Source organism: Somniosus microcephalus, chromosome 31, assembly GCF_052327205.1.
Source record: "Somniosus microcephalus isolate GS21.2 chromosome 31, FLI_Smic_1.0, whole genome shotgun sequence".
NCBI classification, from domain to species: Eukaryota; Metazoa; Chordata; class Chondrichthyes; order Squaliformes; family Somniosidae; genus Somniosus; species Somniosus microcephalus.
The window spans coordinates 8132434-8150827 of NC_141017.1; the positions used below are offsets into that span (position 1 = coordinate 8132434).

Genomic DNA, 18394 nt, shown 5'->3' on the forward strand with positions numbered 1-18394 from the left:
ATCACTATAACATAGCGACAAGAACCGGCAAATTGCAGACCACCCACCTGGATCAGGATTCGGCCTCCCAGCAGTTTCCTTCTGATCATCAGCTACCGACATGCTAATGAAACGCCTGTGTCGCACGGGGCTCGTCCGGGAGGTGCAGCTCGGCTGGGCCGCCAGGCGCGACGGCTGGCTCTCCTATCATTAAACACAGGGCACGCTTACTCAAATATCAGCGGAGCCAATCCCTTTACATGAACAGCGAGCTGGGTCCCAGATCCACCACCGAGTTAGTAAACCAGCACTGCCACCCGTGGAGCCAGTCACAGCAGCTCCAATGGAAAGGGCGCTTGGGGCTGGGCACACACGTCCTGCCTTCCTGACTGGCTGTGCCCGCCTTTCCACGGTCAGCTACTGATCCCCGCCCAACGGGAGAAAGGCGCTCTCCCCAAACGGATACTCACCCTGGGTCACTGCTGCGTCTCTCCGAATGGGCAGGCAGAGTAGGCCGCACGCCAAGGGTACATGGCACACGGAGACGTTAGAGAGGAAACGAAGAGAAAATGGGGAGATGTCGAGGAACCAACTTAAAATGGGAGATATAAACAGAAAATGCTGGAAACTCACAGCGGGTTAGGCAGCATCTGTGGAGAGAGAGAAAGAGAATTAACGTTTCAGGTCGATGATATTTTGTCAGATCCTTCTAATGAAAGGTCATCGACCTGAAACATTCTCTCTCTCTACAGAAGCTGCCTGACCTGCTGAGAGTTTCCAGCATTTTCTGCTTATATTTCAGATTTCCAACAACCGCAGTATTTTGCTTTAAAATGGGAGACAGTCGATCAGGCCATTACCTGATGGTCTGTCATTTGCTGGACTACTGTTGTGCCAGTTATTGCACACGTTAAATTAGAGGGGGTTGTATGATTCACGTTGTTAATATGGAACCTGAGCAAAAGCACGTCCCAAGATAAGTTAACATTTGAAATTATTCACTCCACAAACCATTTTCTGTGTACACCCATCAATTACAATTCACTTCTGAAAATACTCATTTACACCTTTTAAAAAGGATCACTAGAAGCACTTGGATTCATTTGCACCCACTGACCAACTCCATTTACACAGCAGATCCTCGCTGCCAGTTCTTCCACTGGATTGCTTCGTCCGTTTTCCACACACAAACACATCTTTAACAGGGATGGGATACTGATGGCTGGAGTGCGGTGGGTGGGGAGACGTTCATGGGAAACCTCAAGTGCCTTAACTTTCACCGAGGATAGGGGAGTGACCTTCTCCGGCCCCCTAACCATTGCTAGCGCGCCCCCCCATCCCCAAATCAGCCCAGAGGGGCACTCTGAGATTTTCCCATTCCCTGTGGGCGAGCACGCAGCGTTCACTCTGCACCTTATCAAGAGGGAACCGAGATGGGGGAAGCCATCTTCTTTCTGTATAAGTGAAGAAGTGCGTCACACCACCCAAAGCTTGGCATGCACGTCTGGCTTGGTTATCTTGCAGGTTCTCAGTGCTGCTCGTTTCCGATTACTTTCACCGGTGAAAAAGGAAACAGTGGCACTTCCAGTTGCTGTGAATTGTCTCGCCAACTTCCAGCACCCACTGCCTCTCACCAGTAGCTGTCACTATACTCCTCTCACCAGTAGCTGTCACTATCCTCCTCCCACCAGTAGCTGTCACTATCCTCCTCCCGCCAGTAGCTGTCACTATCCTCCTCTCACCAGTACCTGTCACTATCCTCCTCTCACCAGTACCTGTCACTATCCTCCTCCCACCAGTAGCTGTCACTATCCTCCTCCCACCAGTAGCTGTCACTATACTCCTCCCACCAGTAGCTGTCACTATCCTCCTCCCACCAGTAGCTGTCACTATACTCCTCCCGCCAGAAGCTGTCACTATCCTCCTCCCACCAGTAGCTGTCACTATCCTCCTCCCGCCAGTACCTGTCACTATCCTCCTCCCACCAGTAGCTGTCACTATACTCCTCCCGCCAGTAGCTGTCACGATACTCCTCCCACCAGTAGCTGTCACTATACTCCTCCCACCAGTAGCTGTCACTATCCTCCTCCCACCAGTAGCTGTCACTATCCTCCTCCCACCAGTAGCTGTCACTATCCTCCTCCCGCCAGTAGCTGTCACTATACTCCTCCCACCAGTAGCTGTCACTATACTCCTCCCGCCAGTAGCTGTCACTATCCTCCTCCCGCCAGTGGCTGTCACTATACTCCTCCCGCCAGTAGCTGTCACGATCCTCCTCCCACCAGTAGCTGTCACTATCCTCCTCCCGCCAGTAGCTGTCACTATACTCCTCCCACCAGTAGCTGTCACTATACTCCTCCCACCAGTAGCTGTCACTATACTCCTCCCACCAGTAGCTGTCACAATACTCCTCCCACCAGCAGCTGTCACTATACTCCCCCCATCAATAGCTGTCACTATACTCCTCCCCCCACCAGTAGCTGTCACTATCCTCCTCCCACCAATAGCTGTCACTATCCTCCTCTCACCAGTAGCTGTCACTATCCTCCTCCCAACAATAGCTGTCACTATCCTCCTCTCACCAGTAGCTGTCACTATCCTCCCCCCACCAGTAGCTGTCACTATACTCCTCCCACCAGTAGCTGTCACTATACTCCTCCCACCAGTAGCTGTCACTATACTCCTCCCACCAGTAGCTGTCACTATCCTCCTCCCACCAGTGGCTGTCACTATCCTCCTCCCACCAGTAGCTGTCACTATACTCCTCCCACCAGTAGCTGTCACTATACTCCTCCCACCAGTAGCTGTCACTATACTCCTCCCACCAGTAGCTGTCACTATACTCCTCCCACCAGTAGCTGTCACTATATTCCTCCCACCAGCAGCTGTCACTATCCTCCTCCCACCAGCAGCTGTCACAATCCTCCTCCTCCCCCCACCAGTAGCTGTCACTATATTCCTCCCACCAGTAGCTGTCACTATACTCCTCCCACCAGTAGCTGTCACTATACTCATCCCACCAGTAGCTGTCACTATACTCCTCCCACCAGTAGCTGTCACTATACTCCCACCACCAGTAGCTGTCACTATCCTCCCCCCACCAGTAGCTGTCACTATACACCTCCCACCAGTAGCTGTCACTATACTCCTCCCACCAGTAGCTGTCACTATACTCCCACCACCAGTAGCTGTCACTATCCTCCCCCCACCAGTAGCTGTCACTATCCTCCTCCCACCAGTAGCTGTCACTATACTCCCACCAGTAGCTGTCACTATCATCCTCCCACCAGTAGCTGTCACTATACTCCCCCCACCAGTAGCTGTCACTATCATCCTCCCACCAGTAGCTGTCACTATCCTCCTCCCACCAGTAGCTGTCACTATCCTCCCCCCACCAGTAGCTGTCACCATCATCCTCCCACCAGTAGCTGTCACTATCCTCCCACCACCAGTAGCTGTCACTATACTCCTCCCACCAGTAGCTGTCACCATCATCCTCCCACCAGTAGCTGTCACTATCCTCCCACCACCAGTAGCTGTCACTATACTCCTCCCACCAGTAGCTGTCACTATACTCCTCCCACCAGTAGCTGTCACTATACTCCCACCACCAGTAGCTGTCACTATATTCCACCCACCAGTAGCTGTCACTATACTCCTCCCACCAGAAGCTGTCACTATACTCCTCCCACCAGTAGCTGTCACTATCCTCCTCCCACCAGTGGCTGTCACTATCCTCCTCCCACCAGTAGCTGTCACTATACTCCTCCCACCAGAAGCTGTCACTATACTCCTCCCACCAGTAGCTGTCACTATCCTCCTCCCACCAGTGGCTGTCACTATCCTCCTCCCACCAGTAGCTGTCACTATACTCCTCCCACCAGTAGCTGTCACTATACTCCTCCCACCAGCAGCTGTCACTATACTCCTCCTCCCACCAGTAGCTGTCACTATACTCCTCCCACCAGTAGCTGTCACTATCCTCCTTCCACCAGTACCTGTCACTATACTCCTCCCACTAGTAGCTGTCACTATCCTGCTCCTCCCCCCACCAGTAGCTGTCACTATACTCCTCCCACCAGTAGCTGTCACTATACTCCCACCACCAGTAGCTGTCACTATATTCCACCCACCAGTAGCTGTCACTATACTCCTCCCACCAGAAGCTGTCACTATACTCCTCCCACCAGTAGCTGTCACTATCCTCCTCCCACCAGTGGCTGTCACTATCCTCCTCCCACCAGTAGCTGTCACTATACTCCTCCCACCAGAAGCTGTCACTATACTCCTCCCACCAGTAGCTGTCACTATCCTCCTCCCACCAGTGGCTGTCACTATCCTCCTCCCACCAGTAGCTGTCACTATACTCCTCCCACCAGAAGCTGTCACTATACTCCTCCCACCAGCAGCTGTCACTATACTCCTCCTCCCACCAGTAGCTGTCACTATCCTCCTCCCACCAGTAGCTGTCACTATACTCCTCCCACCACTAGCTGTCACTATACTCCTCCCACCAGTAGCTGTCACTATATTCCACCCACCAGTAGCTGTCACTATCCTCCTCCCACCAGTAGCTGTCACTATCCTCCTCCCACCAGTAGCTGTCACTATACTCCTCCCACCAGAAGCTGTCACTATACTCCTCCCACCAGCAGCTGTCACTATACTCCTCCTCCCACCAGTAGCTGTCACTATCCTCCTCCCACCAGTAGCTGTCACTATACTCCTCCCACCACTAGCTGTCACTATACTCCTCCCACCAGTAGCTGTCACTATACTCCTCCCACCACTAGCTGTCACTATACTCCTCCCGCCAGTAGCGGTCACGATCCTCCTCCCACCAGTAGCTGTCACTATCCTCCTTCCACCAGTACCTGTCACGATCCTCCTCCCACCAGTAGCTGTCACTATCCTCCTTCCACCAGTACCTGTCACGATCCTCCTCCCACCAGTAGCTGTCACTATCCTCCTTCCACCAGTACCTGTCACGATCCTCCTCCCACCAGTAGCTGTCACTATACTCCTCCCGCCAGTAGCTGTCACTATACTCCTCCCGCCAGTAGCTGTCACTATACTCCTCCCGCCAGTAGCTGTCACTATACTCCTCCCACCAGCGGCTGTCACTATACTCCTCCCGCCAGTACCTGTCACGATCCTCCTCCCACCAGTAGCTGTCACTATCCTCCTCCCACCAGCGGCTGTCACTATACTCCTCCCACCAGTACCTGTCACGATCCTCCTCCCACCAGTAGCTGTCACTATACTCCTCCCACCAGTAGCTGTCACTATACTCCTCCCACCAGTAGCTGTCACTATACTCCTCCCGCCAGTACCTGTCACGATCCTCCTCCCACTAGTAGCTGTCACTATACTCCTCCCGCCAGTAGCTGTCACTATACTCCTCCCACCAGCGGCTGTCACTATACTCCTCCCGCCCGCCACTACCCTCTCCCTGCCACCAGCAATCTTCAGTCTACAGAAAAGGTCAAACTCCGATCCCACATTATGTTTCAAGCTTTACTTTCAACTAAATGCTAATGTCGATCACACTGCACGGGGTGGGTTAGGATGGCCAACCTTATATCCTGTGTGATGTAAGAAAACTACTAGGCACTTGGTCTAAGCATTAAACAAAGCTTTAATCAACTGTTTTACAACATGGAGGTCCAGTTGTGTCCTTCACTAGTTCCTGTTAAGAATGTCCTGCACAAGCTGGGCCCGTGCCCGAGCATTTATACTCTCCCTGGACAGCGCCACCCACATGCCGCTCAGTTGATTCATGTCATAGTGCACCTTTGTCGTGTACAATATTAATCCATTTTGCCAAGTAAGGAAGACCTCAGTAGAATGCAACATTGTGGTGAGCCTCTGCCGAGAGTATTCCGCAACCATACTGGCGCTAAAAGAGCGGACAGCACTCCCATGCTCCGACCCTGTCTGTACATGTGCCACATCCTGCAGGCCAGCAGTGAGACTGTAAACTTCCATTCTACCATCATTGTACAGGGTGCAGGTCAGTGGGTGTCTGGATCTTGTAATCAAGTGGCATTGGGTCACATTCCACTACCGAGAGAAAGGATGAGAGAGGATTTCCTACACTAACTGAGTTTCCCACGGGATGGGGGAGTCCCTGAAATCCCCAAAAAACGGATTCTCCAGGCATTACGCCGAAGTTACAGAGAGCAATCAGGAAGAACCCCCACAGAAATTCCAGCGTATAGCCACAGGTTTCTGAACACAGAGAATGTTAGGACAGTCACCTGAATGAAGAGCTCATTGGTCAGGCCCAGATAGTTATGCAAAGCCACGAATGTCACTCTCTGCAGCCGCACCATGATGATCTGGTAGAGATGGAGAGAGAATTAAACAGCATAAGTCTACCTTCGGTACAATTAACTACCGCAGACTGAAAAAGGAGCAAATTCATGTTTGCATATTGCTCGGGGTGGGGGCGGTGCTCCTGACTGATTTCAACCACATGTGAAGAGACCAAACGATGCGGCTGGGCAGCTGTCTGCTGCATCCAGCACTCGCCGTCTTGCTGAAACCACCACAGATGTGGATCAATGACACGCCATGCGCTCAAATGGCTTTCAGACCCATTGCTGACCTGTGCTGCCCCCTTACGTGCTCGAGTGAAGGCGAGAGTCAAACTCACAGCGTCACCGCCTTACCACAAATCTGCTGCAAATGGACACTTTGCGATTCTGCTGCGATGGCCCCACAAGCCACAGAATTGTGCAATAAGGAAGGGTACTCTTCTAATCTGGCTGAGAAATCTGAATTCAACATATTCACTTTAGCAAACTAGAGGGACAGAGTAAAGAAACTGCCATATTGAGCAACGAAAGTGAAATTGCATTTTCCAATGAACACATGATTTTAATCCCCATTACTGCGGAAATGGCCATCCATGCCCTCATCTTCTCCAGCCTGATCATTATCGAAACTACAACTTACCCAAAACTCTGTTGTTCATGACTATACCGCACTCCCCTATCATCCCACTCTTGTCCTCGCCAATACTCCCTTGGCTCCCGATCCTCCAAAACATCCTTATCATCTACAAGTCACTCCATGTCCTGACCCCCCGCCCCATCTCTGCAACCTCCTTGGCACCTCTCTCTCTTCCATCTTCTGTAGACAGAGCCACCGGCTGTCTCATCTCCACACTCTGCAACACACTCTGTAAACTCCTCCGTCTTGTTATCTCTCTCCCACCGCCCCGCCTTCCAAAGCTTTGATCGTCGCCCCTCATTCTCCCACCTCGGTGCAACACTTGGGATACACCATAAATGGTAGGATATTGAGAAGTGTAGAGGAACAGAGGGACCTTGGAGTGCATGTCCACAGATCCCGGGCGGTAGCAGGGCAGGTAGAGAAGGTGGTTAAGAAGGCATACGGGATACTTTCCTTTATTAGCCGTGGCATAGAATACAAGAGCAGGGAGGTTATGCTTCAACTGTATAAAACATTAATAACAAAAAATGCTGGAAAAACTCAGCAGGCCAGGCAACATCCGTGGAGAAAATTAGAGTCGATGTTTCGGGTCTAACCCTTTTTCAAAACTGGAAAGGAAATGAAATAGATCGAAGGCAGGGCTGGGAAGAGAACAAAAGAAGTGAAGAGACATTAAGAGGTATTCAAAACGAGACGAGATGGTGATAGGACAGTGGAGACAAAAGACGGCTCTAGATTGCGTTTGGTCTCCCCAATGTAGAGGAGACCGCATCGTGAGCAGCGAATACAGTATACTAGATTGCAAGAAGTACAAGTAAATCGCTGTTTCACCTGGAAGGGGTGTTTGGGGCCCTGGACAGTGGGAAGGGGGGAGGTATAAGGGAAGGTGTTGCATCTCCTGCGCTTGAACGGGAATTCTGTGGCTTGTGGGGCCATCGCAGTGTTTTCTTGCTGAATCGCAAAGTGTCCATTTGTAGCAGATTTGTGGTAAGGCAGTGATGCTGTGAGTTTGACTCTCGCCTTCACTCGAGCACGTTAAGGGGACAGCACAGGTGAGCAATGGGTCTGAAAGCCACTTAAGCGCATGGCATGTCATTGATCCACATCCGTGATGATTTCAGCAAGACGGTGAGTGCTGGGTGCCGGGCGAAGGGGAAGGGGTGCTGGGGTTGATAGAGGAGTGGACTAGGGTGTCTGAGGGAGCGGTCCCTATGAAATGCTGAAAGGGGAGGGGAGGGGAAGATGCGTTGGAGGTGGCGGAAATGGCGGAGGATGATCCGTTGAATGTGGAGGCTGGTGGGGTGAAAGGTGAGGACAAGGGGAACCCTATCGTGGCTCCGGGAGGGAGGGGCAGGGGTGAGGGCAGAAGATAGAACGGACACGGTCGAGGGCAACCACAGTAGAGTGGCATCATCGGTTGCGGAAAAAGGAAGTCATGTCGGAAGCACTGGTGTGGAAAGTGGCATCGTTGGAGCAGATGCGGCGGAGACGGAGAAACTGGGAGAATGGAAGAGAGTCCTTACAGGAAGCAGGGTGGGAGGAAGTGTAGTCCAGGTAGCTGTGGGAGTCAGTGGGCTTGTAGTGAATGTTGGTCAATAACATATTCCCAGAGATGGAGACGGAGAAGTCGAGGAAGGGAAGGGAAGAGTCGGAGATGGACCATGTGAAGGTGAGGGAAGGGTGGAAATTGGAGGCAAAGTGAATGAAATTGTCTAGTTCAGGGCGAGAGCAGGAAACGGCACCGATACAGTCATCAATGTATCGGAAGAAGAGGTGAGGGAGGGGACCCGAGTAGGACTGGAACAAAGATTGTTCCACATATCCCACAACACCCATAGCAACACCTTTGATTTGGAGGAAATGAGTGGAGTTAAAGGAGAAGTTGTTCAATGTGAGAACAAGTTCAGCCAGGCGGAGGAGGGTCATGGTGGATGGGGACTGGTCGGGCCCCTGTTCAAGGAAGAAACGGAGCGCCCTCAGGCCATCCTGGTGGAGGATGGAGGTGTAGAGGGATTGGACGTCCATGGTGAAAAGGAGGCGGCTGGGGCCAGGAAACTGTTAAAGTGGCGGGGGGCGCCTGAAGAGTCTCGGATGTGGGTGGGAAGAGACTGGACAAGGGGAGAAAAGAGAGTCGAGATAGGAAGAGATAAGTCCCGTGGGAAAAGAACAGGCTGAAACGATGGGTCTATCAGGGCAGTCCTGTTTGTGGATCTTGGGAAGGAGGTAGCAGCGGGCTGTGCGGGGTTGGGGAACTATGAGGTTGGTGGCCGCGGGGGGAAGATCTCCAGAGGAGATGAGGTCAGTGACAGTCTTGGAAACGGTATAAAACATTAGTTAGGCCAAAGCTAGAGTACTGCGTGTAGTTCTTGTCACCACATTACAGGAAAGATGTGATTGTACTAGAGAAGGTAGAGGAGATTTACAAAGATGTTGCCGGGAGTAGAGAATCTTAGCTATGAGGAAAGATCGGAAAGGCTGGGTCTGTTTTCTTTGGAACAGAGGAGGCTGAGGGGAGACTTAATTGAGGTGTGTAAAATTATGAGGGGCCTAGATAGAGTGGAGAGGAAGGATCTATTTCCCTTAGCAGAGAGGTCAATAACCAGGGGGCATAGATTTAAAGTAATTGGTAGAAGGATTAGAGGGGAGTTGAGGAGAACTTTTTTCACCCAGAGGGTGGTGGGGGTCTGGAACTCACTGCCTGAAAGGGTGGTAGAGGCAGAAACCCTCATCGCATTTAAAAAGTACTTGGATATGCAGCTGAAGTTCTGTAACCTACAGGGCTACGGACCAAGAGCTGGAAAGTGGGATTACATAGAAACATAGAAGATAGGAGCAGGAGCAGGCCATTCGGCCCTTCGAGCCTGCTCCGCCATTCAACGAGATCATGGCTGATCATCCAAACCCTAGCACCCGGTCCCTACACCGACAGCATTCCCACCCAAGCCCTATCCCCGTAACCCCACGTATTTAATCCCCCCTAACACTAAGGGTCAATTAAAAAAAAATTTTTTTTCATGCCTGGAGAGCTCTGGATGGCCTCCTTCTGTGCCGTAAATTTCGACAATTCTATAGTTTATTACATTAAAAATGCAAATTGCAATGGTTTAGAATACATGGCTTGGATTATATGGCTTTGAATTGATGAAGCATTCATTTTGCTAGATTTGATTAACCAGGGTATGAACTTCACAGTATTCATTAGGGCTGAATGAAGAGTTTGTGCCCGGTTTCGAGACGACTATGAAACATGCTGCCTAGTCTTACATAACCAGCACTGGCATCACCCTGGGAGTGTAAAATGTTTAGTGAGGTTGTGTGTACGTATGTACGCCTACACGCATGTATGTGTACATGTTTGGGGGAGGGGTAACCCTCTTCAGCAAATGCTCTCACCTGTACCACTCTAACCAGACTTTCAGGATACTTCTCGAAAATCGTCTGAAATGCCTCCACTGGCAGGCAAAGTACAGTCGATTCTTCAGTAGCTCGAGCCGACACGGTTTTGTACGGCCGTTGGTGACCCTGGAACAATTAGAAAACACCCAGAATTATTACCATCACCCCCAGCGCATGGTCCTCCCATGGAGAATAAACCTCTGCCAGGGCTTCCACCCAAACCCCAACTGCAAACCTGAGCACATGTACCACAAGGGAGTGGAGACATGGCCCGACACAGGACACACGTCAAAGTACCCGATATTGCAGATATCAGTCGCTATGGTTTTGACAGGTAGATCTGGATGGCAGGTATTTATCCATAGATAGATTTCACTGGGCAATGCTGCATTTGCAGAGTTTAAGGACTTGGCACACTAATGCTTGTAAAGAACGCACTAATTCTGAATATTCTTGCGTATCAGAATAATAATGATCTGCATAAATGTTGCTTAAAGTTCCTTGAAATAGTTTTACAGACTGGCTACACTAAGTGACCCTGTAACGGTGCTGTGTACACCTGCCCAATAAACTCTGAGCTCAATAAATTCTGCTGCACAAATATATAATCTGCTAATATAGCAATCCAAACAGGCATCTGTTTTCTTTTACCTTGCACAAGCCAAAAATGAATCGTTACCCGCTACCCGCATGGCCCCGCCACACGCACGGCCCCGCCGCCCGCACGAGCCCGGCCCGGCCCCGCCGCCCGCACGAGCCCGGCCCGGCCCCGCCGCCCGCACGAGCCCGGCCCGGCCCCGCCGCCCGCACGAGCCCGGCCCGGCCCCGCCGCCCGCACGAGCCCGGCCCGGCCCCGCCGCCCGCCCCGGCCCCGCCGCCCGCACGAGCCCGGCCCGGCCCCGCCGCCCGCACGAGCCCGGCCCGGCCCCGCCGCCCGCACGAGCCCGGCCCGGCCCCGCCGCCCGCACGAGCCCGGCCCGGCCCCGCCGCCCGAGCCCGGCCCGGCCGCCCGCACGAGCCCGGCCCGGCCCCGCCGCCCGCACGAGCCCGGCCCGGCCCCGCCGCCCGCACGAGCCCGGCCCGGCCCCGCCGCCCGCACGAGCCCGGCCCGGCCGCCCGCACGAGCCCGGCCCGGCCCGGCCGCCCGCACGAGCCCGGCCCGGCCCGGCCGCCCGCACGAGCCCGGCCCGGCCCCGCCGCCCGCACGAGCCCGGCCCGGCCCCGCCGCCCGCACGAGCCCGGCCCGGCCCCGCCGCCCGCACGAGCCCGGCCCGGCCCCGCCGCCCGCACGAGCCCGGCCCCGCCCCGCCGCCCGCGCCCGGCCCCGCCACCCGCACATGCCAGGCCCCGCCGCCCGCACGAGCCCGGCCCGGCCCCGCCGCCCGCACGAGCCCAGCCCCGCCCCGCCGCCCGCGCCCGGCCCCGCCACCCGCACATGCCCGGCCCCGTCACCCGCACATGCCCGGCAGCGCTTTCTGGTCCTTCACCTATTTGGCCATTCTCAACCCCTGTAGCTGTACACCGAGTGCTGGCTTGCAGCTCATCACATAAGCCTGATCCTGTCTGCATCCAGCACGTACACTCCCATGGGTCAGGAGTCATCAGACGGTGACCAGGAGCTTGAAATCAGAGACTATGTTTCTCGGTCTAGCCCAGGGACAGCTGAGGCAATTGCGGAATTATCAACCCCCATCCACCCCCCGAAACAGATTTCTGCTCTTACCGAGACCAGTTACATCGCCACATACCGAGAATCAGACCTGGGATCTCCCTGGTCTAAATAACTCTGTCGGACCATGCAATCCATTCACCCACTAAGCCTGTGGGGGCTAAGTTTCCCAATCTGAAAACATGATGTTGAAACGCAGTCAGTCACTTACGGTAATAACGTCAAGAATGCTGAGCAAACTGTGCACACTATCGCCAGGGAAAACCTCCTTTACAACACACTCCTTTCCTTCCTGCAGGAAAAACACAAAATTAGAAGCATGTTCGTGCAGTTGTGGTCTCGATACGACTACATTTACAGCAACTTTATTCCCAACATCGGAGACTCCGACTCCATTCCCAGTCAGATCCCACACCGTCACAAATGGCTACAAGCACCTTCATGGTGAAAGCACCACCTTCAGCATCGTCTAGTCATGTTTTGGAGGAGACCAACATATCCCTGGATGGGCCAGCAGGATTTATAAGCTGTAAAGTGACTCCTTTTTCACATGTGTGTCAGCTGTGGCTCAGTGGGTAGCACACTCGCCTCTGAGTCGGAAGGTTATGGGTTCAAGTCCCACTCCAGAGACTTGAGCACATAAAGCTAGGCTGACACTCGGAGGTGCCGTCTTTCGGATGAGACGTTAAACCGAGGCCCAGTCTGCTCTCTCAGGTGGACGTAAAAGATCCCATGGCACTATTTCGAAGAAGAGCAGGGGAGTTCTCCCCGGTGTCCTGGCCAATATTTATCCCTCAATCAACATAACAAAAACAGATTATCTGGTCATTTATCACACTGCTGTTTGTGGGAGCTTGCTGTGCGCAAATTGGCTGCCGCGTTTCCCACATTACAACAGTGACTACACTCCAAAAAAGTACTTCATTGGCTGTAAAGCGCTTTGAGATGTCCGGTGATCGTGAAAGGCGCTGTAAAAATGCAAGTCTTTTTCTTTTTATTTGAAGGCGAATATTTTTTTGTTGAAAACACAGAATACTGTGCAGAAAGACAGGATTTGGATAACAAAATGTTTCCCTCAGTTCTGTACTGCAACTGAGAATATCTTACATCGGTAAATATTCCATTACTAACAGATCTTTCATGGGGGTAGTAGAACAGATCGAGTCCGTTAGAACCACAGAATGCTCCAGCAAAGAAATGGGCTGTCCGACCCTTCAAGTTTGCCCTGGTGAAATATGCTTATTCTGCACCTCGTTTTTAAAAAAAGTCATTCCACCGTAGTGCTACAGTCCAGTGTCAATTACTCCTTCCTCACGCCTCAACTTTCTACAATCTGTCCCAATCCAATCTGGTGTTCTAGTTCCACAGTCCGTGCCCACATCCACCCCTACCCCAGAGGTCTGCTGCTCCCCAGTCTTTGAATTTTACAATAGTGAAATTGTTTGAATTAATGAAAAATGAGAGGTGCGAATTATGTGAGGAAGTTCTCTTCAGATCAAATTAAGTTTGTCAGTGTTTTCTACTGAACTGGCAGAAAAGCTTTGAAACGGACGAATGGAAAATGCTGCACTGCTCTCTCCCGGGAATGTGAATCTGTAAGACTTGCTCTTTAAAATTATAGGTAAAGCTTATGACCATAATTAGAGGGAAATGGCTATAGAAATGAAAGCTGTATGGAAACTAGGATAAGAACAGAACAGAACGATCTTTGATGAAGAGCATGGCTCAATGTGGAAAGATCACTTTCTGGAAGTTGTCCTACATGAATTAAGGGTGTGGTTCTCAGACCAAGAATCCAGGCTCCTGGGTCAGACGGTGGAACGAGCTGAACATTACACAGCCTCACTACTGAGGAGTGGATGGGAAACCTAATGTCCCACACCCATCGAAAGGTGGCCGAGCACTGCTCAGAGACTGCGCAGCCCAGCAAGTGACGGGTGGCAATTCTCAAGGCACTAAACACAACAAAGTGGGTGAACAACTGGCAGTCAGAGGGGGGTTAGAGTGTGGCCATGGAGGCAGAGTGCTGCCATGAGGTTGTTGTGGGCTATGCAGCAACACCTCTGGTGCAGCACCCGATCACCATGAACAATCAGCAAACAGAAGGTCTTGAACTGGAGGCCACGGGCAGGGAGCACTGGCCTCACAGTGCAGTCCCAGCCCACAGGGTCACCCTGTCACAAGGACAAGACATTGGTTCATCAATGGCACCTGATGCAACCCAGTAACATCCCAAAGTCACACTTTGCCCATGATGAGGTAGCTTTATGCAAGAGGCGATGGAGGCAACATAACTGGCGCGTTAATCAAGAGCAGAGCAAGCTCGTTTGTAAAGGGAACTGTCCAAACAAAGGCATTTTATAATATGTAGGGTTGGTACAATTCAGGATAATACAGCTTGACACACGTCATTTGTATTGGATCAACGAGCTGATTTTAAGTCAACTACAAATCAATTGAACGAATAGTTGAAGGCGAACATTTCCTAGCCGATTAGTTGGTGCCTTTATCCCGACTGAACTTACGGCTCCCATCAGGCTGAGTTCCAGCTTGCCGTCCTGGACCACGTAGATGCTGTTGTCGGCCTGCCCCAGCCGGAAGACATAGTCCCCTTGCTGGAACTGCTGGAAGACCATGTGTTTACACAGCTCCAGAAACAGAGGCTTCTCAAAATGGCCCAGAACTCTGCAGGGGACAAGATTCAAACAAGAAAGAGCAACATTAAACCGACATTCGGCCATAAAATTAGACAGGAACAGTATCTGGTTCTGTATCTCAATTTGGATTTTTCTTTATTCAGCAAACCCCTAGATATCTTCTAAAGGCATTCTTATTGATCAGTGTCTTGACTAATCGAATAAAAATATAGATTGGAGTGTATATTACATTTTTCCAAAGTTGTGGTTTCCTCTCTCTCAGTTGCACCGCGTTCCCTGGAGCAGACCCTGTCCTCCAGAAACAGGACGGGTTTCTTACACGCTCTGCCCTTCCAATCATCGATATTACAGCACAGAAGGAGCCTGTGCTGGTTCCAGCTCTTTAACTGCAGTGATCTCCTTAAACAATCTCCCTGCCCTTTCCCCATACGGAGGTGTCCCGGGTTAACAATTACCCTCAAATTCCAGTGAACTGCACGCTGCACTTCAGGCCCCGTATATCCAGCATGCCTCAAACAATCCAAACATCGTACAGACTAAAGATCAACTACAACAGATTTCCATTTATACCAGTGGATCCGCTGTGAAAGTCAGGACGAAGCGCCATTTGTGATGTTGTAGGGACAGGTATGGGGCTCTGCAGTTCCTGGAGCCAATGACAGCTCTAGTGACAGATGTATGCAGCTGCAGGCCTGATGGTGTGATGGGAGCTTTATAATGGGATAATCCGGAGATACCACCGGCAGATATGGTGATGCTCATACGAAGGAGTGCTTGACATGCACAGTAAATGTCATATATTGCAGATAGATTAAAAGAAATAGGCAGCAGTGACTACAGCAATCAGACAAAGCCAATACTACACTGCAGACATGGCAGAACACAGATTAATTAAACCACCAATTTTACTTAGGATTACATTATATCGGATATACGACACAGAAACAGGCCATTCGGCCCAACCAGTCTATACCGGCATTTATGCTCCACTCGAGCCTCCTCCTGTCTTTCTTCATCTAAATCTATCAGCGTAACCCTCTATTCCCTTCTCCCTCGTGTGCTTGTCCAGCCTCCCCTTACCTGCATCGATACTATTCGCTTCAACCACTCCCTGTGGTAGCGAGTTCCACATTCTCACCACCCTCTGGGTAAAGAAGTTTCTTCTGAATTCCCTGCTGGATTTCTCGGTGACTATCTTATATTGATAGCCTCTAGTTATGTTCTGCCCCCACAAGTGGAAACATTCTCTCTATATCCACTCTATCAAAACCTTTCATAATTTTATAGACCTTTATTAGGTCACCACTCAGTCGTCTTTTTTCAAAAGATGAAAGAGACCCAGCCTGTTCATCCTTTCCGGATATGTATACCCTCACATTTCTGGTATCATCCTTGTAAATCTTCACTGCACCCTCTCCAGTGTCTCGATATCCTTTTTATAATATGGCAACCAGAACTATACACAGTACTCCAAGTGTGGTCTAACCAAGGTTCGATACAGGTTCAGCATAACTTCCCTACTTTTCAATTCTCTCCCTCTAGAAATAAACCCTAGTGCTTGGTTTGCTTTTTTTTTTAATGGCCTTGTTAACCTGTGGCGCAACCGTTAGTGATTTGTGTATTTTTACTCCGAGATCCCTTTGTTCCTCTACCCCACCTAGACTCGCACCCTCCAAGTGATAAGTGACCTCCCTATTCTTCCTACCAAAATGTAATGCCTCACATTTATCTCAATAGTCTATCCTCCATCAGTCTTCAGTGGTTTTAGAACATTTCTCCAAATAACTCATACTTTAGCTTTAGTAATGTCTCAGACCTCAGCATGGTGTCCCAGGTGAACTCACAAATTTTAGTTAAACTTCAGCTTTTAAACACAAATTATCTGATGTCTGAACTGAATATCAAAAGGAACTATACGTTTGATATACAATCTCTAATTAATCGAAAATTAAATAATGTAAACATAAGGCAGGATGCACGTGTTTTCAAAATATAATGCCACAAAATCCTGAGAGGTGAAAGATTTAAAATGCAACAGTACAAAAATGTTTACATGAAGCGCAACTGATACTTGCCACTGTTAAGAAGCCATTTGATTGTCCAAATGCATCAGCTCGCAACACCAAACTACACAAACTCACCATCATCTTCTTCACTAAAGACCACATTAAAGGATGTACTCGACAGTTAGCAGTAACTGCAACCCATACTATGGCTTTGGTACTTAATATCCCAGGATTGACTATCTCCTGCAGCATTCCTCCTTTAAATCGCTCTTTCCTGGGATCGTGCCCAATTCTGGAGCTCTGCCAGCGGGATATGATTTCAGTTCTATGTTCTGTCTGTTGGGTTCCCAGTTCATTGCCATCCCAGGGTCCTTTTCCACTGAGGGAGAGATGTCCTGATCCTGGAATCTGCTATGTTGGCAGTCTTGCACAAGGTGAAGTGACTGCTGTAGGGCCAAGTGCCTGGGAGATCCCAGCCAAATTTTGGGGGGGGGGGGGGGGTGGATTAACACCCTGCAGACCCCTGTCCCGGAACCCCTCCCTCCGGGTACTGCAGCTGCTAATGTCTGAAGTGCTGGGTGGGTGGGTGGGTCGGGGCTGTCAGCAGCTCATCAGTACCTGACGTACTGGGGGAGTGTGAGAGGTGATCCGCCAATCGCAGCTTTACTTTCTCCCACACGTCTGTCAGCTGTGGCTCAGTGGGTAGCACACTCACCACCTCGGAGTCAGAAGGCTGTGGGTTCAAGTCCCACTACAGAGACGTGAGCACAAGAATCTAGCTGGACACTCCAGTGCAGTACTGAGGGAGTGCTGCACTGTCAGAGGTGCCGTCTTTCGGATGAGACGTTAAACTGAGGCTCCGTCTGCCCTCTCAGGTGGGTGTAAATGATCCTATGACACGATTTCGAAGAGCAGGGGAGTTACCCCCGGTGTCCTGGCCAATATTTGTCCCTCAAACTACATCACCAAAAACCAGATTATCTCATTATCACATTGCTGTTTGTGGGAGCTTACAGTGTGCAAATTGGCTGCTGCGTTCCACACAAAAGATTACTGATCAAGATAAAAAATCACAGGATTGGGGGTAATATACTGGAATGGGTGGAAGATTGGCTATCTAACAGAAAACAGAGAGTTGGGATAAATGGTTCATTCTCGGGCTGGCAATCAGTAACTAGTGGTGTTCCGCAGGGGTCAGTGCTGGGACCCCAACTCTTTACAATCTATATTAACGATTTGGAGGAAGGGACCGAGTGCAACATATCCAAGTTTGCCGACGATACAAAGATGGGAGGGAAAGCAGTGAGTGAGGAGGACATAAAAAACCTGCAAAAGGACATAGGCAGGCTAAGTGAGTGGGCAGAGATTTGGCAGATGCAATATAATGTTGGAAAGTGTGAGGTTATGCACTTTGGCAGAAAAAAATCAAAGAGCAAGTTATTATCTAAATGGAGAGAAACTGCAAAGTGCTACAGTACAAAGGGATCTGGGGGTCCCGGTGCAAGAAACACAGAAGGTTAGTATGCAGGTGCAGGTGGTGATCAGGCCAATGGAATCTTGGCTTTTATTGCAAGGGGGATGGAGTATAAAAACAGGGAGGTCTTGCTGCAGTTATACAGGGTATTGGTGAGGCCACACCTGGAATACTGCGTGCAGTTTTGGTTTCCGTATTTAAGAAAAGATATACTTGCTCTCGAGGCGGTTCAGAGAAGGTTCACTCGGTTGAT

General features: G+C 50.9%; 1 protein-coding gene across 22 annotated transcripts in view; it reads right to left on the bottom strand.

Moving 5' to 3' along the window:
* The window catches only part of pnpla6 (patatin-like phospholipase domain containing 6), a 194259-nt gene that overhangs the window by 130083 nt on the left and 45782 nt on the right, over positions 1-18394 (bottom strand). For all 22 annotated transcript variants that reach the window (XR_015074306.1, XM_085971499.1, XM_085971497.1 and 19 more), the window contains 5 exons: positions 14530-14689; positions 12216-12296; positions 10333-10461; positions 6240-6320; positions 48-183 (listed from right to left, as the gene is read on the bottom strand). Coding sequence is in view for 21 of the 22 variants with exons in the window: in XM_085971499.1 (XP_085827625.1) it covers positions 48-183; positions 6240-6320; positions 10333-10461; positions 12216-12296; positions 14530-14689 (587 nt within the window). In the remaining variant the exon portion in view is untranslated. The remainder of the gene's footprint in view (positions 1-47; positions 184-6239; positions 6321-10332; positions 10462-12215; positions 12297-14529; positions 14690-18394) is intronic.